General features: G+C 37.4%; 1 protein-coding gene across 2 annotated transcripts in view; it reads left to right on the plus strand.

Moving 5' to 3' along the window:
• The first annotated feature begins 5,509 nt into the window (after positions 1–5,509).
• phyhiplb (phytanoyl-CoA 2-hydroxylase interacting protein-like b) overlaps positions 5,510–21,337 on the plus strand; it is a 36,509-nt gene continuing 20,681 nt past the window's right edge. The window contains exon 1 of one of the 2 annotated variants that reach the window (XM_051915306.1): positions 5,510–5,765. In XM_051915306.1, the coding sequence (XP_051771266.1) occupies positions 5,657–5,765 (109 nt within the window). In that variant the 5' untranslated portion in view covers positions 5,510–5,656. The remainder of the gene's footprint in view (positions 5,766–21,337) is intronic. The other variant, XM_051915307.1, reaches the window with a different exon arrangement.

Consider the following 21,337-nt stretch of genomic DNA (forward strand, 5'->3'; position numbering starts at 1 on the left):
AACAGTACGTGAGCCGAGTATATGTCTGAATTCATAGCTATTCATAAAATGTGTAGTCGATGGACACTTTACTATCCGATGAGGCCACAGGTTTTGTGAATGCCGTTGAAGAGACACAACTGATGCCAAAGGTCACATGACAGTGACAACATGGTGGATGTAGTACGTGTTTTGAAAGGGACACAGAGACAGTGTTATACTTTCGAGGGGAATCAACCTATAAATGGCTTACTGATTTCCTCTGCATAGTAGATTGGGGATTACGCATTGAAGCCGTAATCTGCAAAATGTGGTTCAAACTGCATAACATTTTCTAAGATGTATTAGTGTAGTATTAGTATGTAGGTCTCAGTTATTTGCATTTTTTCCCATAAACTTTAATTTTAGTGTTGATCAACTGGTTGCTAGGAAGGGTTTGAGTCCCACACTCTTGAAAATAAATGTTCATTGGCATCAGGATCCATGAAGAATCATTAAAACCCATAGAACATCTCCATTCAAAATATTGTTCTTATATAGTGGAAAAATGTTCTTTAGATTTATTAAAATGTTCTTCATACTTAAAAAAAAAAAAAAAAAAAAATGGTTCTATGGAACTATTCACTGAAAGGTTCTTTGGGGAACCAAAAATGGCTCTTCTATGGCATCGCTGTGAAAACCCCCTTTTGGAACCTTTTAAGACATACTGTAGGCTAGTGATAAAAATGTATACTTTTATTACAATGGTGTTGGTTTAAATGAATAAATATGCCATGATGTAACACCATCAACTGCGCATCATCTTTTAATGTCTGAATTCTGTTTATTTCACTGTACCTTCATTATACTACTTTTATTATGCACTGATTACAAAACAACTACAGATTTCACCTATTCAGAGAGGAGCATATGAGAGAGAGATCCAGCAGTTTATCCCCTCCTTTACCAGAGTCAAAGTTATTTGGTTGACAAAGTGTACCAGAATACCAATGGGACAACAAGAAAGCAGACAGGCTGTAATCTTGTTACATAACAAAACATTTAATTCACTTCACTTCATTTACCGTTAATCCGTTCTGTGTTCACTGTGTGCCCAGGAGAAGAATAAACACTTGTAGCTTTCCTCTAGGCTCACAATATAACACTTTAGATAATACTTTCAGTATTAGATTCCAGTTTGAGATTATGTTACACATTACATTACAGGCTTAAGGGTGAGTAGATGATGACAGAATTTTCATTTTTGGGTGTGTACTATTCCTGTAATGAAGAACCAAATGTTCTGTGTGAACGAATACTTAAGCTCTATTGACAGCATCTGTGGCATGTTGTCAATTACCACAGAAAAGTATTTCCTTTTTCCCTCAATTCATAATTTTTTTTTTTTTTTTTTTAAGTGCACTAAAGGCCTATTTACCCCAAGCCCAAATCATTTTTGTTTCACCCAGAGATAAAGGGACCAATCAATAAAGTATAAGGAAATTCATTAATTGCTCTAACAAGTAAACAAATTCGATGTGCTAAAGCATTCATGTTGACAGTCCTAAGAAAGGTGCAGAGAAAATTTTGTTAATCAGCACCATTTTGTACAGGAGTGAAATTTGCTTTGTGTCTAGCCTGACAAATATTCATGTTGGTCTTAATTGACAAATATACAACATATAGGCTACAACAATGATTGTCATGAAACTGCTCCGAGGACACGAAGGCTGAGAATCCAGATGCAGTATTTATTGAAAGGCTAATCCACATTCGTAGTCCAAAACCAGGAAACGGTCATACACAAACAAAAACAATCCAAACAATAACCGAGTACAGGCAGTGTTATCAACTGTTTTCAATTTAAAGTAGCTAAATCTGATCGCTAAATGTCACTAGATGACATCATAATGGCAATTTCACTGTTTTATATAAATATATTTATCAGTGAGCCATATAACAATCTAGAGAAGATTTGTCCAAGAAGTTGCTAGATTTGTCACTAGGCTTTTGAAAAAGTTCTCAAAAGGGGCGAGGGAGTCGCAAAATCTAGTGACAAAATAGCTAAATTGGCAATATTGAGTAAAGGGCTGAGGTAAACAGAGAAATCCAAATGAACAGGCAGAGAACCAAAACACGGGAGAACCGAATACAATGGCTTAGAAATGCAGTAGACATATACATGACTTGGCAAAGAATGACTGAATTGACCAGGCTTATAAAGGGTAAGCTAATGAGGCTAATGAGTAACAGTTGTAGACAATCAGTGATGATGAAACAGGGCAGAGGATTATGGGGGATGTAGTCTTTGATGGAATGGCAAAAGTCTGTGAGGGAGTGCCCCCTGGTGGCTGTCAAAGGCACTCCAGCTGGTGATCGTGACAGAGTTATTGTTCTCGGTTTTGATTTGCCTAGTAGGAGTCCCACACATGACTTAGTAAATCGAGGGAACGAATTAGTAAATTGTGCGCACAATTTAGTAAATTGAGGGATCGAAATAGAAATTGTGCGCATGATTTAATTTTTTTTCTTGCATGTCATGTGCGGGGCTCCGTAGCCTAACAATGTTGTAGGAGTGCTGATTATGTGTGTGTGTATTTCAGTCTGCTTGTCATTGTTCCCTTGTGAAAAAGAAGTAGCCTGCAATTTAACATACAGTATCTCACAGAAGTGAGTACACCCCTCACATTTTTGTAAATATTTTATTAAATCTTTTCATGTGACAACACTGAAGAAATGACACTTTGCTACCATGTAAAGTAGTGAGTGTACAGCTTGTATAACAGTGTAAATTTGCTGTCCCCTCAAAATAACTCAACACACAGCCATTAATGTCTAAACTGCTGACCACAAAAGTGAGTACACCTTTAAGTGAAAATGTCCAAATTGGGCCCAAAGTGTCAATATTTTGTGTGGCCACCATTATTTTCCAGCACTGCCTTAACCCTCTTGGGCATGGAGTTCACCAGAGCTTCACAGGTTGCCACTGGATTCCTCTACCACTCCTCCATGGACATCACGACATCACGGAGCTGGTGGATGTTAGAGGCCTTGCACTCCTCCACCTTCCGTTTGAGGATGCCCCACAGATGCTCAATAGGGTTTAGGTCTGGAGACATGCTTGGCCAGTCCATCACCTTTACCCTCAGCTTCTTTAGCAAGGCAGTGGTCGTCCTGGAGGTGTGTTTGGGGTCGTTATCATGTTGGAATACTGCCCTGCGACCCAGTCTCCAAAGGGAGGGGATCATGCTCTGCTTCAGTATGTCACAGTTGGCTTTCATGGTTCACTCAATGAACTGTAGCTCCCCAGTGCTGGCAGCACTCATGCAACCCCAGACCACTATTTGACACTCCCACCACTATGCTTGACTGTAGGCAAGACACACTTGTCTTTGTACTCCTCACCTGGTTGCCGCCACACACGCTTGACACCATCTGAACTAAATAAGTTTATCTTGGTCTCATCAGACCACAGGACATGGTTCCAGTAATCCATGTCCTTAGTCTGCTTGTCTTCAGCAAACTGTTTGCGGGATTTCTTGTGCATCATCTTTAGAAGAGGCTTCCTTCTGGGACGACAGCCATGCAGACCAATTTGTTGCAGTGTGCGGCGTATGGTCTGAGCACTGACAGGCTGACCCCCCACCCCTTCAACCTCTGCAGCAATGCTGGCAGCACTCATACGTCTATTTCCCAAACACAACCTCTGGATATGACGCTGAGCACGTGCACTCAACTTCTTTGGTCGACCATGGCGAGGCCTGTTCTGAGTGGAACCTGTCCTGTTAAACCGCTGTATGGTCTTGGCCACCGTGCTGCAGCTCAGTTTCAGGGTCTTGGCAATCTTCTTATAGCCTACGCCATCTTTATGTAGAGCAACAATTCTTTTTTTCAGATCCTCAGAGAGTTCTTTGCCATGAGGTGCCATGAACTTGTCACATGACACCGGGGAGAGAAAATGGCTAATTGGGCCCAATTTGGACATTTTCACTTAGGGATGTACTCATTTTTGTGGCCAGTGGTTTAGACATTAATGGCTGTGTGTTGAGTTATTTTGAGGGGACAGCAAATTTACACTGTTATACAAGCTGTACACTCACTACTTTACATTGTAGTAAAGTGTCATTTCTTCAGTGTTGTCACATGAAAAGATATAATAAAATATTTACAAAAATGTGAGGGGTGTACTCACTTCTGTGAGAGACTGTACTTTTAAAATGAGTCCTTTGTTCCCTTGTGAAAAAGAAGTAGCCTACACTTTAACTTACTTTAAAAAAAAAGTACTTATACTTTAAAAGAAGACACTGATACTTCAAGCAAAATCAAAGAATGAACTGGTGTGACGTCATTTCCATCAAAAATAGGGCAAAACGAAGTTCTTTTAAGTTTGTTTCGGGAGTTCAAAACAGGCTTGCCAAAGTGAAATTTCCGGAATAGTTTGCAGCGGTTGGTAAACACCTTTGCACTAGCATTGGTCCATGGTGATGATGTAATAGATGTTCACTGAGGCTCTGATTTTTCATGTTTAATATTATTGTATAAAATGCTGTTTTAATAAACTTTACATGACTTTACTGGAGTGCCGAATTGCAGAGATGGTGCAAACATATCAGAGATGGTGCAAACATATACATTTTTTCTTAACTGCTGTTTTCTCATCCCTGTTATTTTTGTTAAGTGTTAATTTTGTTATTGAAAGGAAATTGTGCAGCACACATTTACATAATTATCTAAACATCACTCTCAGCAGCGTGGGTGGTGTTGGATGTTTGCTGGTCACATATTTTGAACTTCTTTTTACATCTAAGCGAAGAACAAAAACGAACTTCACCAGGAGTATATTGAGGCCTTTAAAGTGGCTATTTGTAGAATTCAGAAAACCGTCTTATTAGCGACACCGGTGGCCGTTAAGTGAACTGCAGCCAGCAACTTATTGCTCGTGCTGGTGCTCGTGCTCGCACTCATGCACACGTATATGCCCCAATATAATTACGGCGAAGTTTTTTATCCTTCTTTATTGCATACTTTTTAAAAGTGAACTTCAGAGTGTTAAGAAACACAGTCATGAAATTGTACTCTTATTAGGTGAGTTTTCATTTCATTAATATTATATTATCTATAAGTGCACATTCAATACAATTAATTGCACAGTACAACATTTTCGCAAGGTTTTAAGTTGTTTTGGAACTATTTCCACTTGCAAAGACCAAAAAAAAAAAAAAAAAAAAATTATTGCCAAACTTATGTGTGAAATGTAAGTGACCCAATATGAATAACTTATAGAACTGTTGTATACAGCAATATTACACTCATATTCATGCTGTTGTACTGAATATCAGCTGTGAACTACATCAAAATTACACCAAAAAAAACAACAACATAATAATAGCTTATTAGTATTTCACAGTACTTACACAGGTGCAGTGGCACTGTGATATAAAGAGTGACCATATAAATATGAATATGGGAGTGTAATTACAGTAGAACACGTCACTGGAGAGAGGCTGCTCTTTGCCCTTGACTGTGGTGTCGCAGGAGAGATCAGCTCTGATGGAGCGGCCGTGACGATGTGCTGACGTAGCCCTCATCAGCAGCACACTGTGGAAACCCGTGGGAGACAGAGAGAGCGCGGAGTGAAGATCTGTCCTGCGGCACTGCAGTCACTCTCACTGCCGGAATATCGTTCGTTAGAAGCTCAATGATGGAGGTTCCACGCGTGGGACACAGTGTCAGCAGCCCCACGAGCCCGTGTGAGGACATGATAAAGAATCTCAGTCTGGACGCCATCCAGCTTTGTGAGAGAGAAGGTAAGAAGAGTTGCTTTTGTTAAATTCTCCCCCATTTGAACTGGAGTGGAGGATCAGTGCCATTTGAGCTTTCTAGACGGGGAAATATTTAAATGCATGCAAAATACAAAATGCAAATGAATTTAAGGCACATGCTTTTAAAGGTCCTGAGAGGTGCGCGTGAGGTTGCTTTGGCTGGAGCTGGTTTGGTGTGTCATTACATTTGAGCTTTCACAGGGAAATGTCATTTTTAATGCACACAAAAGAAATCACAGAACTAAAAAAGCGCATTTTTGATGACTATTTTAAGGCGCGTGCATTTAATGACTGATGCATACTATAGATTTGCATGGTTGTGTCATTTTTCTCAAGACAGCTTTGCATTAAAGCTCTCCAGACAAGGAAGTATTATTTTCATGATAAGACACGTCCTGAGTTTTGATGAATAAACCATATTTCCTAAGGCGCATAAATTTTGATATTTTGATATTCCTTTGGGTCATTGATGGATGCATGTGCTCAGAGCATTAATATTCCATGCACATGAACGCTTGTTTCAGTACTATGCTCGCGTAACGTTCAGCACCATGGACACGGTCATTGCGCGCGCACCATACTGAAACAATACCGGATTGCAGCTGCATGCATCTGAGGCTATACGGCCGGTGAGCAATTCACTCACATCGTAATGAAACAGCAAAATGTTAAGTCGATCCACACACTGAATATGCTGATTCATCTGGGTGACACACTGTGCTGTACATTGTCATATGTGTGTGTCTACTACTGTAAGTTCACAATTAATGGTTATGGACAGGGTTTACATGGGTGTATCCCAGTGCATGCGTTTCTAGGCATACCTAGTCATTTATTTTCCAGAGAAAGCTCTCTTGCATTGTGCAGCTCTGGAAAAGGAGAATATGTAAATATAATAAGCTGAGGAGCGTAATATTAAAATACAAAGCATTTAAGTGTATCTTTTTCCTTCTGTATCACAATGCCAGAATATTTAGTATTTCGTAATCAATTGATTTTTTGGCCAAGCCAATTAATTGTCCAATATCTGGTAATTTTTACATTACAGATGTGTGTCGATTTCACAAGTGTAGTGACATTCTGGTCAATGGATAAAGAATAAATATTTCAAAGCAAGTGCAAAAAAAATTTTAAATTCAGAAAACCCTAATCAGTTGACCACTAATAATCAGTACAAATGCAAGAAACTAGATGGTTATTATCATTTATATCAAGTCTACAGATTTCTGGGGACTTATTTAGCATTAGTCTCTCAGCGCTAAAGCAAAGAACATGCTTTGTGCGAGCTGATCGAAATTTCCTAAGAGCTCTGTTTTATATTCTGTACCAGCACTGTGCAGAGGAACTCGAAGTCCCTTCAGCCATGCTGTCACAAGACAGAGAGAGACAAACAAAGAGAGAACGTTCTTATTGACACGGTCCATGCAGTGTAGCATCGATGCTGTCACAGTCCTTTGAGTGATATAATGGGTGTGGACACACAACTCTATTGATTTAAATTCTATTGTTTTAAAAGACTTTATCTTATGGACAGTGTCAAGCTTTTGAAATGTGCTTTATGTTCCTTCCCAATGCTTTCCAACAGAATAGATATCATTTAGATGCTAGTATTTGCACTAGATATGTTAAAGCACATGGACAGAATCACAGAATCTAATCTGATTGGTTAATGGATGTTGGACAAAATTGTGCACAGATGTGGGCCAAGAAGGAACATGACGAGGATATGATGAACATGATTGAGTCACATTGGGTACGTTCTGTTCCGACCCATCTGTCCCCTGAGTTTTATACTTCTCAGCGTGCCATATAAACACTCCAACACCTCCCCTCTCCATTTGTGTTGGCATAATAATGGACATCTGTGTCAGAGATTAGAGGAAAGGCTAACCAAGTTATGAAGTAAACTTATTCCAACTTTAGGTTGTCCATTTGAAGAAGAAAAAATCAGGACTTTTTCAAATAATTTCATTGGAAAAGATTAATGCTGAACTGCGGAAATCGTGTTTTTCATCTCCCAGGCTCAAAGTATTATGGTTATAACCGCGATAGACACTGGGGACCACAATAAGGGAACGATTCCCATCATTATTCAGATCAGTGGTCAACAAATATGGGGTTTTCAGTGTCTGATTAATAAACTATTACCCGTAATCCTAAATATGCGGTTACAGCCTTGCAAAGTACGGATTTATTTATCATTAATAACCCTAAGCCAAACCCAAACTCAAAGCATTATTTCAACCCCATCACAGTAAGATTTAATATACTTATAATTTGAATAGACCTAGTAAGACTCTGGGGGTTTTACTCATTTTCAACATCTATTTTAATGAATGAATCTATCAAACAATGTAAATAAAGTCAGTATTCTCTTAATTCAGTCATTGTGAAGCTAATAGCACCATTTTCCTGAGAATGACTAAACGTTCATTTTAGTGTTCAAACCAATTTATGACCTTCTTGTTAATGCTGGGTGCCAATATGGTAAGTTCCTCCTTTAGGATTCAGTAGGAACGAGACCATATTTCCATTATGTAATCATTGTGAAACTGCAGATGCACTCAAAGCAAGCTTTTGCTTCTGAACCATAAAATACTCTAAGGACAGGCATCCATTTGTGAAAAGATAAAAATGGACGAGCCGCCCCTGTGCTGCGGGACTCCTTGATAAGCATGCATTAAAGGGGGGCGTTTCTTCCCCCTCGGGGCAGGCCTCAGATGGGTAGTCCTTTGTGTGAGGCCTACAGGAGCCTGACAGTGCTAACTCACTACCCCTGTCTGAATATACAGCTTTGGCCAGCTGTGTATGGGGGGACTGGCTCCAGAACAGGGGCGACCATCTGCCAAGCCCGCCTGCTAGTGAAAGAAACTATTTAACATGGCCATCAATTTGCTAATTGTGTCCACTGTGCATATAGCACAGCAAAACAACAACAAAGCAGATGTAGATCAGACAAATAATGGAGCTGATTCATGATTATTAGCCTATTCTCAGCTGAACATACTCCTAAAGACAATCATGCTGTTAAAATAAGTGGCATTTGGGGCAAAATGTGTCAGCTGAGTGTAAACTATTTTGGATTATATCTAAATGCACTATATGGACAAAAGTATTGGGACACCTGACCATTACACCAAGAGGGATTTTAATGACATTACATTCTAAATACATAGACAGTAATATGGACTTGGTCCCCCTTTTGCAGCTATAACAGCATTCACTCTTCTGGGAAGGCTTTTAGAGTGTTTCTGTGGGAATTTTTGCCCATTCATCAAGCAGAGCATTTGTGAGGTCAGGCACTGATGTTGGACGAGAAGGCCTGGCTTGCAATCTCTGTTCCAGTTCATCCCAAAGCTGTTAAATGGGGTAGAGGCCAGGGCTTTGCGCGGGCCAGTCAAGTTCTTCATAGACCTTGCTTTGTGCTCTGGGGCACAGTCATGCTGGAATAGAAAAGGGCCTTCCTCAAACTGTTCCCACAAAGTTGGAAGCATAGCATTGTCCAAAAAATGTCTTGGTATGCTGAAGCATTAAAGAGTTAGTTCACCCAAAAATGAAAATTCTGTCATTAATTACTCACTCTCATGTCGTTCCAAACCTGTAAGACCTTTGTTCATCTTCAGAACACAAATTAAGATATTTTTGAGTGGTTTAAGGTATTTATAATGAGTCTGCATTTTGACGTAGAGCCTGGAAGCACTGAATGTATTCACCATAGGAAAATGACACATAAGGGAAGGTATATTGTTGAATCAAGTCAAGTTATTTTTGTTTTGTTTTTGCACACAAAAAGTATTCTCGTCGCTTCATAAAATTAAAGTTGAACCACTGCAGTCGCATGCATTATTTTAATGATGTCTTTAGTTCCTTTCTGGACCTTGAAAGTGGTGGTTAAATTGCTGTCTATGGAGGAGTCAGATATCTCTCGGATTTCATCAAAAATATCTTAATTTGTGTTCCGAAGATGAGCAAAGGTCTTACGCCTTTGGAACAACATGAAGATGAGTAATTAATGATAGAATTTTCACTTTTGGGTGAACTAATCCTTTAAGATTTCACTTCACTTGGGCCTAGCCCAACTCCTGAAAAACAGCCTCACACCATTATCCCTCCTCCACTAAACTTTACAGTTGGCAAAATGCAGTCAGGCAGGTGACGTTCTCCTGGCATCCACTAAACCCAGAACTGCCCATTAGACTGCCAAACAGAGAAGCGTGATTCGTCACTCCACAGAACACTGTTCCAGAGTCCAGTGGTGGCATGCTTTACATGTGCCATCCAACACTTGTCATTGTACTTGGTGATGTGAATGCATCTGCTCAGCCATGAAAACCCATTTCATGAAGCTCCCGCTGTACAGTTTTTGTGCTGATATTAATGCCAGTGGAAGTTTGGAACTCTTCAGCTATTGAATCAGCAGAACGTTGGCAACTTTCATGCGCCTCAACAAGAACCCCGCTCTGTGATTTTATGTGGTCTTCCTCTACCAGGGATGAAAATCTCATGAACTGACTAATTGCAAAGGTGGCATCCTATCACAGTACCATGTTTGAATTCAGTGAGCTCTTGAGAACAACACATTTTTTTCCACAAATGTTTGTAAATGCAGATTGTATGGCTAGGTGCTTGATTTTTACACCTATGGCAATGGGTCTGATTGAAACACCTGAATTCAAGAATTACTCTTTGGCCAGAAATATGTTCCATAGGTCAAATATGGACTACTGTCTGGCTGATGTAACATCAAAAGGAGTCTATAAGTATTTATAGAAACTTGAAGTTCAAGGACTCTTTGGTCAGAAATAATGTAGGTCAAATTTGCACAGCCTTCTGGCTTATGTAATATCACAAGTTTGTCTATCATTATTTACTCTCTTTGGTGTTGTTCTAATGCCATATGACCTTACTTTTTCAGAACACAAAATTAAAAAAAAAAAAAAAAAAAATCCCCTGTTCATGCTGGCCAGGATTTGGCTAAATAATAAATATAGGGTTTTTTCCCCCAACAAACTCTATTGTATGCCTTTAGAACACTTGGGAAATACTGCACAAGTTGTATGGGATCATACATTAGCATCTTTATTGTTAAAGCTTAAAGGTAGTCACTATTCACTGCTATTATATTGATGAGCACAAGCATTTTTCAAAATTTCTCCTTTTGTGTTCTGAAAAAGAAAGGTCATAAGACATTAGGACAACACCAGGGTGAGTAAATAATGACTGCATTTTCTTTTTTTTGGGTGAATTTCCTTTAGATGATTGATGTAAACATGATTTGCTCCTTGCTATTGCTATTAATAGGCAAGTGGTATCAGGGAGATGGACATTATAGGGAGCATTTGATTGGGGGGGAAATTGTATACACCACTGAGAGGCCGAAGACCTCCAAATATGATTCCTAAAATATAAAGGCAGCTACATACATCCATGTATAAAAACCCATTGAGAAAAATATGTTGTTTCCATAATTAAATAACGGGATTTGTTGTCACTGCATTAAACCAAAATAGATGTAGACCAAAAAGTCACAAAATTCCAATTTTAAACTTCTAATAAAAGCTCAAGACCATGCCCTTCAGCTCAAACTTTGTATGTTTTTCCATCACCTCATGCACAAACATCACACCAAAAGAAACACCATGCCAGGCTTGCTTTTCTCAGACCACATCTCTTCTCTGTGGTGTTATATAGCTGGCATCACAGTTTCACACTGTGTGTGTGCTGTTCACAACTTATCTGTCTAGTGTTAAGTGTTAAGTCAGTTACATGCCACATTGCTGCTCTATTAAGAGTCATGTGATTGTTCATCCTCGCTCTACATGATCCTTTTAGACAAGCTCATTGTTCACTCATGGATAAAGACTGAACATCAGCTATGTCTCTTCATCTGTAGACTCTCATCTGAGATGAGGTTTAGATAATCATGGCTGTTTTTGTATTGTTTGCATGTTTTGTTGAAAGCGGTAATACATGAAATGGTCCCACTTTATATTAGGTGGCCTTAACTACTATGTACTTACATAAAAAAATAAGTACAATGCACTTATTGTGTTCATATTGTATTGCAAAACACTTTTGCTGCTATTGAGGTGTGATACGGGTAAGGTTAGGGACAGGTTTGGTGGTATGGATAGGTTTAATATGTAGAATAATTAACGTGATATAGGCTGTGTAAATTATGTCAGTGCATAAACAACAGCACAAGTTTGGTTTAGTAGACTAAAGGTGATGATAAACAGGGCAACTAAAGTATCTGGATACTTTAGATCGAAATTTGTTTACCATTCTCAATGGGAAAGTGTCCAAGCATCATTGCTCGGTGACATTGCCCGACAACATTGCTCAAAAAGTTACCCCGTGGATCATCACTTTAAAGGTGATGATACAATCTGGATACTTTAGATCAGTCGTGAGCAATTTTCTGAGCAATCAAAATGCTAGCAGCCAATCACGTGACCAGTGTGGACAATTCAAACAAGATGGTGGCCTCTCAGTGGCAGTGGAGCGAAGAAAAGGAGAGTGAACTTATATCTTTTTACGCTGGTAAGTTGTCATGTGTCAACTCAAAATAGGGAATTTACCTCATTTAATGCTTAAAATACCAACAAGTGTTCAATTTAATTTGCGCAGGCTGTAATTTAGCCATCTAATGTTTTCAGTTAAATACTAAAAAGATGCATTCTGTTTAATGTCTGTAGTGGAGTAAGCTGTAGGGCATATGACATGTGAAAGCAACTTTTGACGCGATCGACTCTGGTTCTAATCCGCCTTTTGCCAAACTCGCTCTTCTCCGTTTTCCTATCACAAATCAGACAGGAAAGGCATTTATATTTAATAAAAGTGAAGAAAAGAAAAGTAGAAAAGTTGAAATAAAGTGCCTAACAAGTGTTTATAATAAAGTATATATTGGGTTGGCAATAGATTTGCTCCTCTCTGATTGGTTGCTGCCAACTTTCCGTTGCCCTAATTAGTTGCCCTGTGTCTCACCAGTTTGCCGTTGACGGCAACATTGCTCAAAAAGTTGCCCTGTGTATCATCACATGGAATAAATACTGGTCAAATATTGTTTAAGTATTCCTGTAGCTCAAACAGTAGAGCATCTTGCTAGCAATGCCAATGACCTTGGCATTGCTAGCAAGATGCTCTACTGTTTGAGCATCTTGCTAGCATTGAGGGTTTGATTCCCAGGAAATGCATGATGATGATCCACTGATGAAAAAGGAATGCATACTTTGAATCCAGTGTAAGTTCCTTTGGATAAAAGCGTCGCCCAAATGCATCTTAAATATGTGTCATATTCATAATTATGGATTTGATTCATGATGGATTTGCACCAAAATGTGGCAGAGATTTTCTTCTCTCTTTTAAAAGCTGACAAATCTATTTTCTAACTTCTAACTATACACAAATAACAATTATATGGTTAATTGCATTTTATTATTTGCACACTGAGTGTTTTTCCTGCTGTCTGCGGCCCATTTTCATTCACCTGATGATTCAGATTAGAAACAGAGATTAGTAAATACTGAACAATATGTCTCTGATGCTCTCTAAAAACAGATCAGTCTGTTGTGATGAGGACTGATAAGTGAAATGGACATTTCATTGTAAGAGCCATAACAGAAATTACTGCATCACGTGTGGTGCTTTTCTGTCCTTTTTGAAGCTTTAATGTAATTAGTACTTCCTTTAAAAATTCTAGTTTTGTGTATCCAGAGGAGAAGAAGGCAAACAGGTTCGAAACAACAATGGGCTGAGTAAATGATGACAGAATTTTCATTTTCGGCTCAACAGCCAGCATAGTCCAGTAGTGTTATAAAGAAAGTTGGTTTAGCATATTGCATGGATTACAACGTATACCAATGAGATCTAGACTGTTTAATATGATTATGTTATTATAAAAAACAAACCATGGGGTTAGTGAAATAAATTAGGCAATACAACTTGTTCTGGAGTTGGCAAGTCAAAAGGAAAACTGTTATAGAGCTTTTTCGTCACTTCGTTATTAAATGCAAAGCTAGATGAGACAACACACATTGCTTATTATATATAGCCTGATCATTAATGAAGAGAGAGAGAGAGAGAGAACTATGTAAAAACCAATGGTTAAGCACAGTGCCATTATAAAGCATATGAAATATCAGTCGGCAGAAACAGACACCAGGTTTAACCTTGAACAATGACACAATTAGAGCAAAAGAAACCATTCAAAGAGGTTTTATGTTACCAAATACTAAACGAATGCCCAGCAAGGCCCAAAATAAAGCAGTGGAGTATGACCTTCGTGTTGAGGAAACCTGTGTCAGTGCTTGTGTGACACTGTGACTTTCACAGCATGTCTATAAAACTCAACACTGTTGATCATAAAAACACTTTTCTACATTAATCATGTCAATTGCATATATACTTGCAGATAAAATATTACTGAAATAAAAGGCCACTTAAGTGTACAGTACGTAAAGAGAGTAGACTTTCATGACTGTTTCTTAAGTACACATTTCTAAAGTGCTCTTTGTAATAATGTCAAACTAAAAAGTACATCTTAAATTATTGTTTTAATAATCTTTTGTCATGCTTAAAGTAGAAGTAGACATATTTTGATGCGTTGGTTAACATATTAAAACACATGTAAAATACTTCATTATAAATGTAACTGTAGTGTATTATTTGATATTACATTTACAGTTAATATGTTTTAAATTTACTTGATTGTGACTTACAAATACATTTAAGTACATGGCAAGTTTCAACAATCCAAAATGAAAAATCCTGCACACTATCAGTACTTGCACACTTATCAAAACAACTTTATTCGCAACATTTCGGTCCCATGTCCTACATCAGGCATATACAAACAATTATTCAAACACAATCTCATTTAAAAGTTTAAACAGAAATTACATTAAAGTATATTTAGTTTTAATACCACTTATTTTAGTACCATAAATGCTTGTAAATGCAGTCCACTTAAACAATTTTTCAAAAATAATAGAAGTGAATATGAAATTACATATAAAGATGTACCAAAGTCTTACTGAAGTGGGCCCAAAAAAAAAAGCGTTGTGTAATTCAACTAATTGAATTTAAATATACATTTAAAATATAATGTTTTCATGTGATTGTATATAACATGCATTTAAGTGTCTAAAACATTACTATCACATTAAGCATATTCTTTAAAAGTCGGCATGAAATGGAAGTTGTGGTAGTCTTTTCTTTCCTATTGTGACGTATATACGTTTCTCAATCAAGAACAAATATAAGACAGGACATGATTTTGTCCATCGGGAAATGTTGGGATCATTGGATCATGTTCATTTGCTATTGCTGTGATCTCATGTGGGTGACAGGTTGTCCCGTTGTTTTGATTTCATGGTGACTTTCTGGTGAAGTATATTAACTCTTTCCCCACCATTGATGGAATTTTCTGTAATTTTTGAGACGACGTGTCCCCACCATTGACAGAATTTCCGGACTTCCGAGTTTTCACTGTTATACAATAGGGGGCGCTATTACACAACTTCTGAAAGAGTAGAGAATCTCCTGATCAAAACACAGGCAAAGAAGCAGAATCAAGCGACGAAAGCATTGTTTATGCACATTGTAGTCTTTGAAAGAAATGCAATTATCTCAGATTTTTGTTCAAAATGTTGCTTTTTTATTGAAACTTACCCACATTCAAGTGTTAATAAAGAAAGAATGCATGAAGCTAGAATAAAACGTTTTTTTTTTTTAAGAGATTTTACAACAAAATATTCTCTAATTTTTGTGAAAATTATCAAAAAACGCTGGTGGTGGCTGGCAACTTTAAAAAAGTATGCTAAAGTGTACTTCTTTTTTTACAAGGGACTCACTTATGTAAAGAAGTGTTCTAATTAGACTTATAAAAAAAGTATTGTGTGTGAATTTAATTTTTCTCTCTGCCATTTAGCAGATAACATATTTCACTTACAACAGGTCTTTCAGCAGTGTTTAGAGAGCTTTGGTTTGGGCAGTTCATGTTCTGAGGTTCTGAAGCAGTGTCAGGTTGATGAGACAGCCCTGCTGTGAGGACCATATGCTCCTGCAGTCCTACCGCTGCCACGAGCTCTTCCTGTATGTGCCCTGGGCCTCATAGTGGGGCGGCACAGTAGATCAAGCCAGGGCTGCTTTAACAGCCAATATCTCAGAGTCTCAAACAACACAAGTCTGTTTCTGTCAAGTCCACTATACTGTAAGTTCTCAAATGGATTTTACATGTTCAAGAGAATTATTCACACCTAAATTCCCCAGAGATCAATGTACATTGTAAAAAAAAAAAAATAGAACCCCCATAAATTAAAACGTTTATTTGTGGTCAAGAGTATTTTCAATGTTTTAAAAAAAATCTAAAATTACAACCAATGGAGGATAGGGGGAATGTTCGGCAGGGTATCTACAAACTTTTAAAATCAAATTTAAGCCTTTTAAGGCCTGTGCCATATGTTCATACAGAACAAACTATGGAAGCTTGTTTCCGCCACTGAACAAAAAATAATATAGGTAATTGTGACTTTTTATCTCACAATTCTGACTTTTTTTCTCACAATTACGAGTTTACATATTGCAATTCTGGCTTTTTTTCTCAGAATTGCATAATATAAAGTCACAATTGCCTTATAAAGTCAGAATTGCGATATAAATTCGCAATTCTGAGAAAAAAGTCACTTTTTTCCTTCACTAACTCGCAATTGCGAGTTTATATCTCGCAATTCTGACTTCATTTCTTGCAATTGCGAGTTTATATCTTGCAATTCTGAAATGTAAATGCGCAATTGTGAGAAAAAAGTCAGAACTGTGGGATAAAAAGTCACAATTATCTTGTAAATTATTTTATTCCGTGGCGGAAACAAGCTTCCATAAAATTCCAAAAAGAATATACAGTAGATATAGAAAGACAATTCACTAATATTAGTTATGAACGGGAGAAATTGCAACGCGCAATACGGCGGAATATTTCCCTCCTTCTAAGTAAAAGAGCCAATCACTGATTGATAAATCCGTGCGTCACTGCAGCTGCCCTTAGAGGCTCCGGTTCCCATAGAAATCTGAGACTCGCGCTTAGGACTGCACATGCGCATTGCTATTTTAGCATAAGAAACAACATTTATGGGATGGTTCATGTCAGATTTTGTTGCTGTTTTGAAATATATAATTTAATTGGGAATTCACCAAGCAGTTTTTGAGATTTCAGGATTCTGCCATTCAAATACGTAGGACATGGTCTTGGATGCCCGAAATAGCTGCCCGGAGGCGTTGCAAATATGGCTGCCGAGTGAACAGACTTTCCCTGAAAGGACTGAATATATACATATGTTTTGAAATTGGTTTATTTACTTATATATCAATACATATGAATTAGAGGTCTACTGATATTGGATTTTGCTGATACAGAAATAATGTGTTTAAAGAAAGGCAATGAACATATTGTGCCGCTAGTAAAGTCTATACATTGAATGTGTTAAATGAAGTTCTTAGTCTTTCCTTCCTATGATGGGGAGGCCCAGAGAGAAACTACAAGAGTTTTCCTAGAATTAAATGCCAGTTAATTGGTACCAAAATACTAATAATAACCAGAAAGAAACATTTTTATGCATAATGTGGGACTTTTAATTATAAATAAGCCCAAAAAACACTGGGACTCTTATTTTGAAAGCTGTTTCCAGCTGCTAATTCAAAAATATGAGGGAGATAAAATACACACTCTTGCAACAAATCTATATCTTATAACAATATTAACACCATTAAGTAAAGATTATCATAATTCTCAAAAGTAGATCATAAGCTATTGCTCGGCATAAATACACAGTATTTGATTGCGAACTGCTCTGAAACTGTGAGCCTGTAGAATGTGCAGCAGTGTCGCATTGTGGCTTTGAATCATACAGCACTCACATGTAATAATTTTGATGTTTAATATTAATTATTTTAATTTAATTATTCCTTTTTGAGTACTGTTTTTCGGTCCCCAAATTTAAGACCTCTTAAAATGGTAATTAAGTAAGACTTTTGTTATAAAATTTAAGATATTTAAGACTTTTATGACCTTAAAGGGATAGTTCACCCAAAAATGAAAATTATGTCAACATTTACTCACCCACAGGTTGTTCCAAACCTGTATACATTTCTTTGTTCTGTTAAACACAAAGGAAGACATTTTGAAGAATGTGGGAAACTGAACAGTTCTGGGGCACCATTGACTTCCATAGTATTTTTTTCTACTATGGAAGTCAATGGTGCCCCAAAGCAGTATGGTTATAAACTTTCTTCAAAATACCTTCCACTGTGTTCAACAGAACAAAGAAATGTATACAGGTTTGGAACAAATTGAGGGTGAGTAAATGACAGAATTTTTGGGTGAACTATCCCTTTAAATTTGATCATACTGAATTTAAGACTTTTTAAGGACCCATGGGAACCCTGGTTTAAGAAATTAATCATTATTTTTGCAATTCCGTTATGCTAGTAGCACCAAAATGGTGCATTTCAGCTTTAAGTAAAATCAAAGTGGTGCCAAAGTGATAACCCAAATTCATTGTACTTTTTTTTAACCACTTATGAAGACAATGGAGCTGAACAACTCAATAAATAAATGGAAACAAACATTTGTTCTAAAATAACACCAAACATTTTTTTTTTTTTTTTACAATCATTTGACGTGGCATATTGGTAAAGCATTATTTCAAGATCTATTTTGCCTAATATTGTTCTGTAAACGTGACACTCCCATAAATATCCTGAAACACTGACCCATCAGAAAGCCTCACATCAGAGACGCAAACATATCCTACAAGAGTTATTTATGATTCAGTGGCCCCATCAAACATCAAAACAGCTCTGTGAAAACCGATGTGTCCACACATTTATCGCTTGTCATCATCCTGATGATGCTTCAGCTTTGGTCTGAAAGCACCGAAAAAATCAGCCATTCTAGCAGAAAGATCCATCTCCCAAAGGGCCAGTACAGTGGTAATAATCTGCATGAGCATTTTAAGCTGTGCATCATGAAGGGTTTTGCTTAATTACTGTTGCTTAAGGTCCTTTGATTCTTGACAGCTTTGAGAAAATGTGACTTCATGCATTAAACTGACGGGTAGGCAGGCTGCATTTCAAGCTGTTCGCACAGTTTCTGCTTGCCTGAGGTCAGAATGTCCTACTCTGTCTCAAGAGAACAACTGAGCCCCTCAAATAGTTATAAAAATAATAACATAGCCTGCAAGGTCAAACAAAAATAATAAATTCATGAAATAAAGTTGCAGTTGCCATATGAAATGACAATAGGGACTTTAAGCAACAGCTGCTGATGGCGACCGGAAGTGAACTGTTAACTGCCGTAGGCAAAGAACGCAAAAATCACTAACCAACAATAAAGAGGATGGCGTAAAGAATCATTTAATCACTTGACAAAATACAAAAGAATGTGATTTAAAAAAGGCAAGAGAAGGGTTGCTTTTGGCATTAAATGATATACAGATACAAGTAAAATTCCACATAACCATAAAACATAACATTTACTTATCTAATTAGTATTAATGACTACGGCAAATCAGCTTCTCCCCTGTAGTAAACAGTTACAGAACATCAAGAAGTAGCAGTTAAAGCTCCTTGATTGTCATTCATGTCAGGACGAAGTCTCCTATTTCATGTCGTATTGTGTATTTATAAAACGGTTAGTTCCTGTCCTTGATTCTGATTGGTCAATAGCTGTGTTTTATTCACGATAAAACACGGCCATGACCGCTTCACCCAACGGTTCTGTGTATCACTACACAACACCCTTAGCAACCACTCTTAGCAATGTAAACTGTTTGTTCTCAATTTATATTGTTCATTGAAGCTTAGTGTATTATGTAGAAGAGTGTTGTGAGAAAGAGATCAAGTTAGCGAGTTCCCTGCATTCAGATTTAGCATTTTCCTTCAGGTCAGTCCTATGTTCATAATAAAAAATCTGTTTAAATGTCTGATGTATTATCTTGCCCTTTTAATAGTTAAGGGGTTTTCCCATGACTGACAGCGCTAGTCAAAGCGCTAGTCTCTGTAGCCCCACACATGACATGCAAGAAAAAAAAATTAAATCGTGCTCATGATTTACTAATTTGAGGGAACGAAATAGTAAATTGTGCGCACGATTTAGAAAATCAAGGGAACGAATTAGTAAATCGTGTGCACGATTTAGCCTACTATTTTTTTCCTGCATGTTATGTCCGGGGCTCCGTACTAGTCAGTTGCGTCTTGTTCCGTGTTCACAACAATTCAATCTTTTCAATGTAAAAGTCTTCGCTACTGAGTGACACACTCACAAAGACAGTCTTTGCCACCATCTAATGGCGGAATAATGTAACTTCTGTTGCTGTTCACGGTCAGGGACTATTTTTTCTGGCGGAAGGAAGGCTTTTAGTGAAAGTTTGCTTCATGAAAGTTGCATTGATACATATTTTTGGCTTTAATATTTGTATTGTGTGGTAACCATTTTATATAAGCAATAAGGCTTCGCTTCGTGCCTAACAACGCACTTCAGCCATGACTTATTCACGATACAGCACAGCCTCTCGTACCTTATTGCTTACATATAAAAACCTCATAAAATATGACATGAAATATAGGTCTGTCTTGAAATGAAATTTAGTGGACAAAATAAAACATAGAAATATATCATGAAATAAGTGAATCAGTGTAAATGAATGCTTTTGAAAGTCTCTTGCTCACCAAAACTGCATTTGCATTTATTTGATGAAAAATACAGTAAAAACTGTTATATTGTGAAATATTACAATTAAAGGTAGGGTAGGCAATTTCAGAGAGGCTAGCAATAGCAAGCTAGCTTTGAAAGCATAAAATCACACCCTCCCTTCAGAGCGTCTCCAAAGCCATGCCTCCTACAAAACACATGAACGCGCACAGACAGAGTCTGCAAAGCGTCACAAGAGACAGCATTAAATTACCTCATGTCTTAGAATGTAATATTACAAAAATAATGAATGTAAACAACTTACAGAGCGCTGACTTGTACCACCTGACTGCTGCAGATTCATTTTGACGATATTGTTGCCATAGAAACGCATAAGTCCGAGTCTGAGGACGCGAACAGCTGCACGAATGTAATGATTGGACAAACATTTTCTTGTCCTGAGACTTCCACAGAAGATATATGTACATGTTTTAATATTTAGAACTCTTCTATTATTGATTGCTATGGATGTGAAGAGAGGTTCAACCAGTATAACAAAAAGTGTTTATAAAAAAATTGCCTACCCTACCTTTAATAATAAACTATTTTCTATTTGAATATATTTAAACATGTAATTTATTCCTGTGACACAAAGCTAATTTTCAGCATTGTTAATCTAGTCTTCAGTGTCACATGATCCTTCAGAAATCATTCTAATATGCTTATCTGGTGCTCAAGAAACATTTATTATTATCAATTTTGAAAACAGTTGTTCTTTCAAAAAACAAACAAAAAAACTTATGAACGATAGTTTTCCCTACTAATTTTAGGAGAAAGAAGTGAGACAAGTATTAGCTTGAAATATAACTGA

The sequence above is a fragment of the Ctenopharyngodon idella genome, chromosome 12 (assembly GCF_019924925.1).
Source record: "Ctenopharyngodon idella isolate HZGC_01 chromosome 12, HZGC01, whole genome shotgun sequence".
NCBI classification, from domain to species: Eukaryota; Metazoa; Chordata; class Actinopteri; order Cypriniformes; family Xenocyprididae; genus Ctenopharyngodon; species Ctenopharyngodon idella.